Genomic DNA, 15,365 nt, shown 5'->3' with positions numbered 1-15,365 from the left:
TCAAACATTCTGGTTTGTCTGCTGTGCTGTCTTGTGTCAATTTGGTTATATTTCATGGTACTCTTGTTTGTTGTTGTACACGTGTTTCTTCGCAACTGTACACGTTGGTTTTGTTAAATAATGGTAGTTTGTATATGCAGTTGCTTAAACATTGCTGTGTCTTATGAGCTGTACCACATCTGTTATTTGTCACGGCGCCCTTTAGGTGTGACCCAAGATACTCCTGTCTTGCATGCTTTGATAGTTTGTCATGTGTCACACGCAGGAAGCAATGATGGATCACCCATTGCAGACCATCTCGTACATCGCGGACATCGGAAGTATCGTTGTGCTCATGGCCCGCAGGAAGCTACCAAGGCGGGCAGAGGACACACCTGGAGAGAAGAGGCTGTACAAAATGATCTGCCACGTCTTCCACTCTTCTGATGTAAGATGGTAGTAACAAGATGGCACTGAGATGGTCATGAGATGTCACTGAAGCCCGCACTCTAATGTTATTTTATTCAAAGTTTTATATAGCGCGAACAAGATCCTTACAGATATCAGAGCGCTTCACAGGGGCAAGGGCAACATGAATGAACAATATAATGGGAGCAATATAGTAATCACTAAACATAGAAGCTAACAATAATGTACAGAAACATGTCAACATACCGTCAGGTAAACAAGTAATTTAAATACAACAAAGCGTAGCATATATTGGTCGTTAGAAAGAGAGTATCGTAGTAGTGACCCCCTAGGTAGGAGGATAGCGCCAAAGGGCAGGGTGATCAGTGGTACAGCGCGATGCAGAGACTCAGATCCAGTCTCTGTAAGGTTCAGGAGATCTTGGCCAGAAGGATTCTTTTCACCTCTTTCTTGAAGAGTGCAGTGGAGGAGATAAGCCTGGTTTCCGGAGGGAGCGCATTCCAAATCCTGGGTGCCATTCCTGAGAAGGAGCGCTTGTATGTTTTTTCTTTCCGGAATCTACTAGGTTTCAGAAGTAGATTTTTTGTACTACGATTGGATCTCGACCCTCCTGAAATAGACAGCTTTTGCGCGAGGTAGTTGGGTGCTTTGTGGTGCACGGCCGAGTGTGTCATTATTGCAATTTTTAGCTGTATTCTGGCTTCAAAAGGCAGCCATTTTAGAGATTTTAGGTCTGGGGAAATATGCGAATGTTTTCTTGAGCCAGTAATGAGTCTCGCGGCAGCGTTCAGGGAGGCTCTTAGGGGCGCTGTTGTGGATTGCGGGAGTCCGCTGAGGGCCACAATTCCGTAGTCTATGCGAGGGATGACTAAAGCTTGTACAGCTGTTTGGAAGTCTTTGGCAGGGAGGAAGGGTTTGAGTTTCCTCAGTGTGTTGATTTGGAAATTAGCCCCTTTTGTGGCTTTGCTAACGTGTTGTTGCATGTTGAGCTTGGCGTCAACTGTGATGCCTAGGGATTTCGCTGAGTCCACGATAGTAGGTTGGACATTGAGTGCTGTCAGGTTATTGAGCCACGTTTGGGTGGTGGAAGTTTTCGCCGGGGGTGAGATGAGTAGGAACTCAGTTTTCAGCGCATTTAGTTTGAGGTGATTAACGGCCAGCCAAGATTGAGTGTTGCTAAGTGTGGAATTCAGTAGTTTGATATCTTCCGGGGATTGTAGCTTTAGGTAAAGTTGTGTGTCATCGGCGTACATATGGAATTGAACATTGGATGCTTGGAGCAAGGTGGCGAGTGGTTCCATGACGAGGTTGAACAGTGTGGGGGAGAGGGAGGATCCTTGCGGGACACCTAGATCTGCAGGCACTGGTTTAGATAGCACATTGTCGATCTTGAACTTCTGCGACCGGTTATGAAGGAAAGAAGAAAACCATTTGAGAACAGTTCCCGAAAGACCCATTCTAGTGCTTAGCAGCTCCAATAAGTTCTCATGCTTGACCGTGTCAAAAGCTGACGATAGGTCAAGAAGGATGAGGAGGCAGGAATCATTGCGGTCAAGTATTTGGAGGGCGTCATCAATTATGTGTGTCATAGCGGTTTCCGTGCTATGTTTCGCTCGGAAGCCTGATTGGTGAGTGTTGAGGAGGTCAAATTGGTCAATGTGTTTTGTTAATTGGAGTTGGACACATTTCTCCAGCAGTTTGGCCAGGGTGGGGATATTGGTGATAGGCCGGTAGTTGTTCAGGTCAGACGGGTCAGCTGTGGGTTTCTTGAGTATAGGTGTGACTTGCCCCACCTTGAGGGAGTCTGGGATGAGTCCTTGTTGAAGGGAGCTGTTGATGATTTTGGTCCAAAGAGGGAGGAGCAAGGGGGTGAAGTCTTTTACTGCATTAGCAGGTAGGGGGTCTGTGAGGTGATTCGAGGGCTTCAGAGTGCAGAGTAGTTTGTGTATAGCTTCTTCCGTGTAGCTGTCGAAGTGCAGCCATGATGCATTGTTTTTAGGTTGAGTGTTAGACATTCTGGTATGATTGGGGAATCGGCTTAAGTCCATGACGAGGTCATTTCTTATGTTGTCGGTCTTTTGCTTAAAGAAAGAAGAGAAGGCTTCACAGTGTGGGGTGTCGCTTGTTGCTTTGTTTGATTGTAAGGGTTGTGTCTTTGTTTGAGTCTTGATTAGTTCGAACAGTTTTCTTGGCCTGTTTTTTGCTTGGTCCAGTAGACGGCTAAAGAAGTCCGACTTTGTGCGCTTTATTTTCCTAAAGTAGTCATTTCTCTTCTTTTTAAGCGTTTTTAGATGCAGTGATGAGGGGTCAGATCTCCAAGTACGCTCTGCCATCCGCATAGTGCGCTTGTCGTCATTGAGTCTGCCATCGTACCAGGGGTTAGAAATTTTGCTGGAGACTCTCTTCAATTGCAGTGGAGCGACTTCATTGACTATTAATTTCATAGAGTCAAGGTAGTGGTCGGTCAGTGATTGGGCATCCGAGACACCTGGAGGGGGAAGGAGGAGACTGCCGAGGTGGGGAGGCAGTGTAGTGGGGTTAAGACTCTTCATGTCCCTTTTCCAGATTTTGGATTTGGTGGGTTGAACCGGGTTAGGTTTAACTTTTTCGTTAATAGAGAAGGTGATAATGTGGTGGTCTGACCAATCACAGGGTTGGATCGCCTCCAGTTTGGTGGAGTCCTCCTTGGTGATGATGAGATCGAGTATCGCGCCTTTGTCGTGTGTTGGTCTATCACATATTTGGGTGAGGTCCAGTGCTTTGAGGAAAGTTTTGAGACTGTTCACCTCTGTGTCTTTCTGATCATTCCAGTGGAGGTTAAAGTCACCCAAGTAGATTTGGGTGATCTGCCGACCGGCATTGGAGGTGATCGTGTCCATGAGTTGTTGGGTGAATATGAGGTTGTCGCCAGGCGGGTGATAGATGAGATGTAAAGCACAAACTTGTTTGCCCTCGCTGGTGATATCGAGGCAGAGGAGTTCACAGGAGGTAAGGGAGGGGGAGGCGGCTTTAGTGACGGAGAGGTTGCTCCTAAAAATGCATGCAATTCCCCCTCCCGTCTTGACAGGCCTGTCCAGTCTAATGATGTGATAATTGGGGGGGACTAATATGTCCATTATCGGGGTAGAGGCTTCAGTAAGCCACGTTTCAGTCAGAATCGCTAAGTCCAGTTCCATTGCTGATACGAGATCAGCGATGTCGGAGGAGTGTCTCTGGGCCGATCTGCAGTTGAGTAGGATGCATTTGAGTTTGGGAGTGAGAAGGGTGGTCGAGCCTTCTAGAGTGAGGGGGATTTTTCTGAGGTTGCTAGGGATGGAACCTCTGTTACTATGGGTTGGGAGCCTCAGAGGGTTTGAGTGAGTTGTGGGTATGGGGATGTGTGCGTTGGATATGTGTTTTTCAGGACCTGGGCCATAGGAGCGTAGGAGAGAGTATAGGTCGCGGTCAGACAGTGAGTTGAGGACACGGCGAGGGCGGTGGGAGTTATTGCGAACGGGGATAGTCGGCCATCTCGGGGATCGTTTGAGGCGAGGGTATGTAGGGAGGGTGCGTCGTTTGTAGGGTAGTGGGATGGTGGGAGGTAGGCTGGGCTGTGAGAGGAGGAGGTCTTTGATGTCGTGGACATCCTTTTGACTTGTAGGAGATCCTCTTTGACTTGTTGGAGGGTAGATAAGGTCAGGTCAAGAGAGTTCTGATGAATCTCAGGAAATGGGTCGTCCCCAACATTTTCAGAATAGCGTGAGATCTTAATGTGTTTTTTCCTGCTTAGCATGATGAAGGAAAAAAGTAGTGGGCAAGTCCAGGAAGCGGGTAGAGTGGTTTTCACAAATCCTTGTTGCTGTAGCTTGTTGTCCTCCTGCTGCTCCTTGATCTCACTTGAATGGCTCTTGTGTCCATCAGGCTCAGGTGATAGCGCAGGCCATCGGACAGGCGTTCAGTGTGGCCTACCAGCAGTTCCTGCACTCCAGCGGCATCGACCCCAGCAAGCTGACCCCTGGCGAGTTCAGCAGCGTCCTCAACCAGGAGGAGCTCTACAATGGAGACCTGGTTCACTTCTCCAAACAGGAGAACTGCAAAGAGGTAAGTGATCCAGCAAACGCCATCCATTCGGGAGCATCCTGGAAACCTGTATCCCACAGTCCCAGAGCTCACAAATTTCCATGAAATGGAATACTTTTGTTGCAGTAACATTTTGTCTGTAACCCTCCACAGTCTTATCCCTTGCTAGAGGGAGTGGTGTGGTGCAGCAGCCATAGCAGCTGACTCCGGAGCACAAGGCTCACGGTTCGGTCACCAGCGGCAGCTCGGCATCATGTGACTCTGGATAATAGCTCACTTAATCTCCCTGACGGCCCCCAGCGTCAGGATACCCCTAGGGGTGATAAGTAGCACTTTAAAAATCTGGAATTATTAGCATTTAAGGCATTGTCAGCATATCTTGAGCTAGAATAACTAGTTTTACCACAACCTGCCTATGCTCCCTGGATTGCCCTAGTTAGCATTCTCGCAGCTCTCGAGTCATCAGCACCATTACAACATTCCCACTGGACTCTGGCCCCTCCCCACCCCCACAACAGATAAAGTGCTTTCGCCCCAGGGAGAGGTTATCTTTTCTTGCAGCTGCTTCTATCGATGGATGTATACCTTGGGAACAAAAGTAAATGTTTGTGAACTTCAGATCACAGGAAAAAATAAACTAAATAGTTTAAAACACCAGAGTTAAATGTGTAATTTCTTAATTCCACGGGTTGAAAATGAATGCAATGTACCTTCATTTGATTATGCTTTGGGTAAAATGAAAATTGTGTTGTAATTTTTGTTGGTTATTTTCCTGATTGGTTTGCAAGTCTTGATGAACATATTGGACAGCCTGTAATACATTTGCTTTTATTCTACTAAAGTACATCTTATTGTCAGAGTCCATGACCTTCATTACTAGTGCTCCAGTATCAAATGTGATAGTTATTGCACCCAATAAAATCCACCTTCAAAATGGTTAGAATTAGTCACATGCGATAGTTATTGCCTATTTTGAGTTTTGCCTGAAAAAATGGGACATAACATTAGGAATTAAGTGCACCAAAATCTGCATATCCCAGTACTTACTGGGCCTTTTCCCCCAATACTTGTATGCACCTCGACCTTGTGTAATGTACTTGGGTAAAGTTGGAGGGGTGCATTGTTTACTAAAATACTCATATTGCTGCCTTGTGTGGTGGAAGAAGTTACTGCACATGTTGGAATTTACTGGAGTATGCATGGTCTAGGTCTATAAGAGATAGGATAATTCCGTGGACCAAATTACGTTTGATGGAAGTCTCCTTGCACAAAGGACTCTGCAAACTTGTAGACTCTGGAAACTGGCTAAAATAATAGGAGGACTTAACATGATGCTCACACACTGAACAGCCGCATCATATGATATCCTGCCCTTGCTGATCCTGTTTTCCCCTCATACTTGGGAACATTACTACTCTGAAGCCCTCAGTTTCCATATGGCCCGCTTTCAGGGCCTTTCCATTGTGCTTTGTGCCTCTTGTCGTTTACTCCTAGTGCCAAAGGGCCACAAGACGTGCATCTTTATTTAGACTGACAAGAGAATCCCTTTAGTCCCTTGTTTCTCACAGAAACTAGTGTGAGCAATCAAGGCGTACTCCAAGGAGTAGAGGGGGAGATTAGAGACTCCAATTCAGGGTGACACAATAGATAACAATACCTTCAAATGCCCAGCCAGTTTATAACCTTAGAAAAAGAAAAGGACTTTTAATGATAGTTAAGTAAAGGTTGCATTCAACAAGATAAGTATAAAAAGAAAGGTCCAAATTGACAATCCCAAATGTTCTTATAGCTCTCTTGAGCTAGGCACTGAGTTTCAGTTAACATTGTGCCTCGTTGTCAATGTTATCCCATTGAATATGCTTTGGGTCGACTGTAATGTTCAGAAGCCCTTTGGTCTCTCAGCCAAAAAATATACTTTGAGTGATGGGACAAAGCAAAGTATAATGGTTACCAAGAGTTTGCTTTTCAGTGGCCACCTATCCCCGACATTGTTTAATCAGTTCATGGAACCACTCACTGAAATTCTACACGCATCTAACGTGCAATATCACATGTACGCCGACGATACACAACTATACCTTAAGATTCACACCTTAGACAACATCAAACTGCTTAATGCAACGCTTAGGAATACCCAAACCTGGCTGGCAGAAAATCATCTCAAACTGAAAGCCCTAAAAACCGAATTCCTGCCAATAGCTCCACCCGCCCAAGTGCCCAAAATGCAAGAATGGATTAAACATCTTACAGCATTCAACGCTCAACCTACTATCGTGGACTCAGCAAAATCATTAGGAATAACTCTGGACAGTAACCTCAATATGCAAAAACACATCAGCAATGCCACAAAGGGAGCAAACTTCCAGATAAACACACTGAGGAAAATGAAACCCTTCCTACCACACAATGACTTCAAGCAGGCAGTACAAGCTCTAGTTATACAGAGAGTGGGATACGGGTGTGTCTCTCTTTGCGGCCTACCCAAAGCATCAACAGCACCGTTAAGTGCATCAATCAATGCAGCAGACTCATCACTGTTTCTAAAAAAAAAAAAAGCGCACACATCTCCCCGGACCTACAATCCTTGAATTGGCTACCTCTGTGTTGGAATTGGGGGTTGCCCAAGTCTCAAAGGGGGTAGCATGGCATCAAGCGGGCAGGCCAAACTTGGAGGACATGTGAAGCACTCACGCAGTACCCTCAGTCAACACACCAGGCACACCACAAAAGAGGCAGGACACCAATCTGAGTTGGAAAATTAAGCAGTTTAGTATCTCCAACCTGCAAGGCAAAAATGCATTAACAGTGTCATCATAACATGGCGCCAACTGGCACCAGAGCCAAGTATTTCAGTGGGGGATTATTTACATGGGACAAAAAGGGTTTAGTCCATAGTGTCTAGCTGAAATATAAACAGGTTAGCATTTGGCACGTAACATCAGTGACACCTATATAAGGGAAAAATGCACTTGGCGTATTCGCCCATTAAACATGCAATCAAACATTAGGGATAAGAACCCAAAATAGCTGGCATTGGCGACTCCTGCAAAAAGAATAGGAATCACCTGGCATTAACATTAGGCAGGAACACCTGTAATAAGACATCAGGTTTCTTCCCCCCTCCACCTAGGGAACTATGCGTCAGGCAGGGCCAACTCAGGCCTTCATCCTTGGTAGCGGCTGTAATTACAGCAGACAGCATCCTGCATAACCCCTGTAAGAAAAGACATCGTGGCATACCAGCACATTTAATAACAGACAGGAGCACCTGTAACGAATCAGTTCAACAGCTCATAAATCTGGGGCATAGACAGGGGCCTGAGATAACTCGACAGGCCAGCTTAGTGGCACCCTTGCAGTAAAAGAGAACACCCAGTTTTACTCCACCCTCCACCTGCGGATATAGAACAACAGGCAGGCAGTGCGTTGGCAACAACTCTTCCCGGGTCACCTTAGAGGAGACAATATCCCCAGGGCATAGAACCTAAGGCCTACCAACCTCAACATGGGGTAGATCCTCCTCAGGGCATAAACCTATAGATTGAAGGTTAAGCCTATCCTCTAGGGACCCTATGCACCACAGGTAACAGGCAACTACTAGGCATCACTGTCAATTCCCTCTTCAGATGACTGCCCACTCCAGGGTCCACCTATACGGCCCCAACTGGAAGCACTACAATCTCGTGCCCTATCACAAGGTGTCTTAAATGTACCAGTCATGGGTGGGGGCGAGCACCGACCCTGTGCCCCGCTGCCCTCTCCACCCTCTTTATATGCCCCACTCACCGGCTGCTCCTGGGTTCTGGCTCCGGGCTCCAACCACACTGCTGGCCCCTTTGTAAGGGGGGGGGCGATCCGGAGGCTCCACGCGGCCTTCTCCCAGGCCCCTCTTATCTAGTGGGGACCCGGGCTGCTAGGCGGAGGGGACAGGCACCGACAATGTGCCTCGAGGCCCCCCTGGCGTAGCGCACTCAAAGGGAACTTCTCTCCCCTCTCCACGTCAGCTGGCGGCAGACACGGGGAACAGGCGGGGCTCTTCCTCTGCTTCCCCGGGTTCCTCCTCTCTCACGAGGACCCGGGACTTCAAAGTGGCCTTCGTGAGGCTGCCGGCTCCTTTGGGGGCGGGGGCCTAGTGCAAGGGAGGCTCCCGCCCAGCTCCTTCACCATTGCGGGGCTCCTCTCTTCACGAGGACACCGGCGCTCTTCCTCTTTCCGGCCCGGGGCACTCACCGACGGGGTGGCCTCCCGCTCCGGTCTTCAGCAATGGCTGGCTGCTGAGGAGGCGGACCAGGCACCGATCCTGTGCCTCGAGGCCCCCTCTCTTCACTTACGGCGGCCTCTCTCTAGCTGCCGATTCAATCGGGACTCCCTCTTCACCACGGGAGTCCCGAAACACCTCCGTTGGCTTCGCCCGGGTTCCCTCGGCCTCCCGGGAACCCGGGGCTTCTCGGCAGCTTCCGCGGGCTTCTTCCTGCTGCCTGTCTGGGCAGCCAATCCGTGCGCGGCAAGGACGGGGGCGCGGCCAATGACGCGGCCGGGCGCCCCGGTCATGTGACGCGGGCCCGGACGGCTTCAGGGCCCAGCGCGGCCTCCACCTCACATCGGCGGCCCTCTCCTGGCACCGGGGGCCGCCGCGACGATGTGCCACACAGCGGGGGAAGGACTCCTCGCAGCGCCGGGCTGCGGCGGTGAAATCGGCGGTGCAAGGGGTAGGCTCCCTTTTCAATTAATTAATTAAATGGCGGACAGCGCCAAAACGAGGGTAGGCTCCTCACACTCGATCCTCCTCACAGCGCCCTCAGGCCACAGCGCGATTCTCCTCAGCAGATGTCGCTATTTACAGCGCACTGCTCCTCCCTCTTAGCCCAACAGAATAGAGGCAGTTCAGGGCTTCTAGGGACACGCAGCTCCTCACAGTCCTTCTCTAGCGCTTCCAAATTATAGCGCTTCCCAGGCAGGACAGTTCAGGTCAGGGCAGCAACAGTCTTGGAGTTTACAGCGCTTAGGTAGGCAAACCAGGGCTTCCAAGTAGGCTCCTCACGGAGGGGGGGCGAACAGTTCCACAGCCAGCCCCAGGGGCACACTCCTCACCTCCTGGGGGGTTCAAGCCCACAGCATTCCTCCTCTTCTGGGTACCCTTTTCCCTCAGCGCTGGCGTAGTCCAAGGTCCCACAGCGTCAGGGACCTATGAAGAGTCCTCCCTTGTCAGGGGCCCATGGGGACAGCAGCGGGGGGGTTTATAGGGGTGCAGGGCCCAGCTCACAGGTCCATGTGGCGGTAGCACCTCACAGCAGGTCCCCCTCCCTTCCTTGTCCCAGCGCTGACTGACTCTCTGGTGACACTTCACCCTATTTATACCCTCCTCCCAGGCAGTGCCAGGACCTTCTAGAATGTTGGCACATCTAGCCTAAACTGGTTCTAGGGGAGGGGGTGAGCACCCTGGGTGCCAGGCTTTCCCTCCAAAACTAGGGGTAGCTGGGTAATATTATCTAGACCGCTGACCTATGTCAGTCCAGTGGCAAAACCCATGGCCATGGCATCCATTTTAAAAACAATACATTTCAGTCAGGTACATTTCCAAAATGGGGGTGCAGTTTTAAAATGGGGGATTTTACAAGTGCTCACATTATGTCAGGTAATTACATTTTCACAAGGTGTCTCACACCACTCATGGCCTATACAGGTTTAATCCCATGGGGGAGACAATCCAGATAAGGGGGTCAAAAGCGAAAAATTTTGGGGGGAAAAGGCCAAGTCCAACATTCATCTGAAAATAGCATGTATGACACACAAAGCCATGCATCACAATGCACCTAGCTATCTGGCACAGAAACTGACAATTTCTGGTGGGATCAGATCCTCAAGAAGCGCAGATAACCTACTTCTGAAACCACAAAAATTCAACAACAAGAAAACATATACCCGAACTTTTTCTGGGATGGCACCCAGGATATGGAATGCCTTACCCCCAGAAACCAGACTTAACCCCTCCACTGCTTCTTTCAAAAAAAGAAGTAAAATCTATCTTCATAGCCAAATTCACCTGAAAGAAGCTCTATTGAAATTTCGAGACCAACCGCACACATGATTAAGATAAAGAACCATCTAAACAACCTATACATTTTATCTGTCTCCTGTCGCACCCTACGAGATAGATTTGGCGTTGCACCAAACTATTTTTTCTTTTCCACAAAATGTTTTGTATATGTGCCTTGTTTTACACTGATGTGTTGTATAAGTAACTTCTACGGACTGTACAGCGCTCTGATATCCGCCAGGATCTTGTTCGCGCTATATAAAACTTTCAAAATAAATAAAGAAGAATTTTTCTAGATTAAGAAAGGCACCCCAAAATAGAAGTCTTTTTGGTTTAAAAATGACTATTCCGAAAACCACCACCAAAACATCAGGTTCTCAACCATGGGCAATCTTGAAATGGACCAGGTGTCTGGCTATAATTACTACTAGATGTCACCATTCATTTACTTGAGTCCAGCTCCCAAGTAAGGATCCACCTGGTCCCTTTGACTTTTACAGCTAGAAAATAGTGGGCTGGTTCCCACGGTTTGTCACAAAGGGTACCAAAAAGTTAATTTTGTCTGGCTCCATTTCTACTGGTTGTGCTAGAGAATTTCTAGTGACAGGGCACCAACAGGGACTGCAGAAAATCAAAACAGCCCTGGTATTACTGATAGCTGCTGGTCAGATAGTAATGAAAGTGGAACGCACCTTCAGCAGGTGAGCACTCTAGAACCGCAAGGGCTCAAACAGTCCTAGAAAAGGAAGGTGTTGGTACTGTCCAGCATTGGGAAGAAGCCGCCTCATCCATCTCGATTCCCAAAGGTAGCCCAATATCTCCTTGACCGGCTGTAACTCGTGGCTCTCCTGGGTAGTTAGCCAAGCATGCTCCGGGGCCACCTTTGTGCTTGAAACATCATCACGATTATCTGTCCAATCAGCTGGGCCTTGTGGTGTTGCCATTGGAATCAGGTCACTCCATGTGGCAGGTTCATTCCAGCTCCTTGTGCAGGCAGCAGGTCTCATTCTTTCTTCTGTGCAAGGTGAGTGCACCAGCCTCTCAGAGCTAAGCTCAGTGTAGACTCGAGAGATCACTGCAATGCCGCAGAGGTTCTACTCCAGGGCTGCGGTCTTTCTTACGTACAGACCTGGATGAGTTGGGCATTAATTTTACTAGAGGGTTGGTCTTATTTTTGTTTCTCTTCTTCTGAGCGTCACATAACTCCTCCAATCCCGAGGAAGCCTTTTTCCTGCTCTTTCTGGCCTTTTTTGTGGGTTTTGTGTCCACAACACAAACAAAACAGTCTGAACTTTCTCTTGTGCTGTGTGTGTTAACCTGCACCTAGAGAACTGTTAGGAGATAAGGCCCCAACAAATGAAAAGGGGGGAGGTTGAGGGGTGGGTTTTGCTGATGCAGGCAGAACCTGCACAGGGTTCAAAATGAATGAACTGATACTTTCTCCCACCACAAGATACATTGGTATTGGTGAGGGGAACATGAAAAATCTGGGATGTCATAGATGTTAATAACTTGCTCAGGGTTGTGCAGCACGGTGGATGTTAGTACTCAGTTTTAGTAACACACAAAAGTACACATGCAATAGCATCCTTCATACGTGCACCTTATATAACGTAGACCAAGAACCCCAGGTATGGGGACTTGACTGGCCTTTTACAGGGGAGAGTCAGTAGGCACTCTCCCCACAAGAGTACAGGCCTATGTCCCGGACTAGAATTATGCCTGCTCCACCGTTTGCACCACGTAGCATGGCAAGAGATAGCAGTGACTGCTCTCACCTAAAAGTAGGTAAATGCTTTGCATGTTTCTTCGAACATCAGGGCCCAGCTCTTAGGTTGACAAAAACAGTAATGCGAAGGGAGCAACTCCAGTGAGCGTTCATGATTGTCGAGCTCACTGAAGGAAAAATACAATAGGCTTTCTAGAAGCGTACATGGGCAGGAGCACTGATTCACAAAGCCATGCAGAGTACTTTCACCCCCAACCAGCCTGCAGTGACCCCTCTTAGTCATCCAAGCATACTCTGGAACTTTAGATCAAAGACCAGGACAATTACAAAACTCCCGTCTGGGCTTCTTATTTGGGTACCATTGCATGGGTCTTGCGCTTCTGCATGATGAACATGCACTTTTCATGACGGAAGGTGTTAGACTGTGTCCTTGTTCTGGAATATAGCTGTGCAAAAACAATCTGTCCCTGTGACGTGAAGTATCTTCTCGTGGCTGAGGATAACTCTTGGTTAATCTTACTTTTATCTGCACCTCTTCTGTTCTTCATGGCTGGGAGGGCGCAGTGGTGGTGCACTCGGATCAGCATGAATGACACCTCTTCTTTCCTTCCACAGATACAAATTGAGAAGCAAAAGGGGGAGATCCTTGGCATCGCCATTGTGGAGTCGGGCTGGGGTTCCATCCTGCCCACCGTAGTCATTGCCAATCTCATGCATGGTGGCCCAGCAGAGAAATCCGGGGAGCTGAGCATCGGAGACCGGATCATGTCCATCAATGGGACGAGCCTGGTGGGGCTACCACTAGTCACGTGCCAGAACATCGTCCGGGTGAGCATTTGATTACCCTGGGAAAAGGGGTGCACGGGCAATTATGTTATGAACACCAGAAGAAATTCTAAGTCTGATCCGTGAATCGATTGGTCTCCTAGGCCCCTATGAATCGTGCACTGTAGAATATTTCTTGTTTATTTACTATATCTTCCATTCTCTCTTCTCTACCTCTTTCTCTTGCTCCCCTGTGCTTGCTATTGGGAAACTGTAGTTGTAAAAAATAAAAAAATAAAAATTGTAACTAATTCTGACTTTTTCAGTATGTCTGACATTAAGCTATCTATCCCAGCCTCCTGTTTTTCAAGTGTGATATCAGTTCTGCTATTTCCTAATTTTCCTACAATACCTTAAGCTTCCTGTTCCTTTTTCTTTCTGCCTTCTGTTGTTTGTACGAATCAGTCAGTCCCTGTTTGTGGAGCCTCGACTGTGGTTACTGAGGTAGTCTGCCACTGGTGTCCATCCTAGCCCAGCTGTACAAACTGGGAAAAGTACAACTCTTTTTTTTTTTTTGCACTTGACTCTCAGGGTAACGAGGGCAAGTGCTCCAATGCATTTTGGGGGGGAGGGGGGATTGTGTGGGTGGGGGCGGAGGCAAGTGCTCAGACCTCCATAATCTACCAACAGACAGAATAATTAAATGTCCAACCCAGTGCTTTTTATTCTAGAAAAAACAAGTAAACAAAATGAGAAATTCTGAATGTGCGGACTGTCTGTATTATAACACGGAAGCACATTCTCTAAAGAGGACAGCTGTGAGACACAGGGAATGAAGTCCTGTTTGATCACAGTTCTGATTAGGATTTTGAGTGAGTGTTGTGGTACTATACGGTGTGAGATGTTGCCAACCTGTTCCAAAGTCTTTGAAGACCCAGCAGATGCCTCTTCTGGCTCACCAACACAACCACATGCCTCCAGCCATATTGTAATACAGATTTCCTGGTTTGTCTGCTTAAGTGTTAATGGCATAGAGTTGATCAGTAACGTGCATTCTTCTTTCAGGATCTGAAGTCACTGAGGCACATCACACTGAGCATCGTGCACTGCCCCCCGGTCACCACAGCAATCATACGCCGTCCTGACTCCAAACATCAGCTGGGATTCTGCGTTGAGGATGGAATTGTGAGTATTCATTTGGAAACACCAGGTCAACAGTGGAACAGCAAGGAAATGCACTTCCAAATCTCTAGGGAGGAGTGAAGGATAGGGACTTTAGATCTCATAAAGCTCAGAAGATGATGGGTTGCCTTCCCTGTGGGAGAGAAGGCAGGAGTTCAAAGCTGCCATGAGGTGTTGGTTAATTCCCAAAACAGCGAAGAAGAATTTTTTATTCTGATTGCTGGGAACAAGCTATGAGTTCCTCTGCAGGGCAAGGAGTGGTTGTTAAAGGCCACAGTGAAGAGAGGGGAGGTCTAGATCTAGCTGAATGAATTGGAGGGGGGGAGGGAAGAGATGGGGTAGACTTTTTTTTTTTAAGGAGAGAGGAGGCCTAGATATTCCTGGATGGGTGTGGCAGTGTGCTCATGCGTATTCGAAGAGCATATCTTCAGCGTGAAGGAGGTGGGGTCTCTTGGCACGGGTGACATTTCACAATGGTTTATTGCCACTCAACACATGGGTACATAGTTTAGTGATCTAATGAGGATAAAAGGGCAAATAGACTCACTGGCAATTGAACCAGTGGTCAATCATAGATCCTTGCAGTGGATCCATTATTCCACCGTGCCACCAGACCCAGCTCTAGATCTCCTTCTGGGATTTCCAAGTCTCAGATAGAACAATGAAGAGTTTAAGCACCTTGGAGGATTTTTATTTCCTCTTCCCCCTCCGTTGCACAGTTATTTATTGTTCATGCTGTATTCTTTATCCGTGGTTTGCTTACTTACTGTCAGCCTTCTAGGTAATGTAAGGCCCTTCTGTTTTTCATAATGTGTATGTGAAGCGCTCTGATACCTACGGGTCTAGCGCTATACAAAACTTTTCTAAATTAAAATACAGAACAGGCATTTTAGATTTTCCTGATAAATCGAAGTTAAAGGAGTGTCTCAAACAGTGGTGTTCATGGTGCGACTGTTACCCGGGAAAGTCGCATCCTAAACTAAATAGAAAGTCTATGGTTTGCCAAAATAGAATATACAACTCTTTTGCATAATTCGAGCCATTGGGGCAGAGCAGGGTAGCTGCAGAATACATCATACCATGCATTGCAGAGATAAAGGGGCCACCATACCAGGCGGTGGATGATTTTCAGGAATGGATGCCAGGTGTTCACCCAGAGAACACCAACCAGGGGCAGGGTTGAAA

The 15,365-nt window shown here is 47.8% G+C and overlaps 1 protein-coding gene across 2 annotated transcripts in view; it reads left to right on the top strand.

The window, feature by feature from the left end:
* The window catches only part of APBA3 (amyloid beta precursor protein binding family A member 3), a 44,782-nt gene that overhangs the window by 26,314 nt on the left and 3,103 nt on the right, over window positions 1-15,365 (top strand). For both annotated transcript variants that reach the window (XM_078669065.1, XM_078669066.1), the window contains exons 6-9: window positions 266-427; window positions 4,309-4,488; window positions 12,849-13,061; window positions 14,064-14,183. In XM_078669065.1, coding sequence (XP_078525191.1) covers window positions 266-427; window positions 4,309-4,488; window positions 12,849-13,061; window positions 14,064-14,183 — 675 coding nt within the window. The remainder of the gene's footprint in view (window positions 1-265; window positions 428-4,308; window positions 4,489-12,848; window positions 13,062-14,063; window positions 14,184-15,365) is intronic.

This window comes from Lissotriton helveticus, chromosome 12 (genome assembly GCF_964261635.1).
Source record: "Lissotriton helveticus chromosome 12, aLisHel1.1, whole genome shotgun sequence".
Taxonomy (NCBI): Eukaryota; Metazoa; Chordata; class Amphibia; order Caudata; family Salamandridae; genus Lissotriton; species Lissotriton helveticus.
Note: the sequence above shows the minus strand (reverse complement) of the source record. Positions and strands in the feature narration are given on the sequence as shown.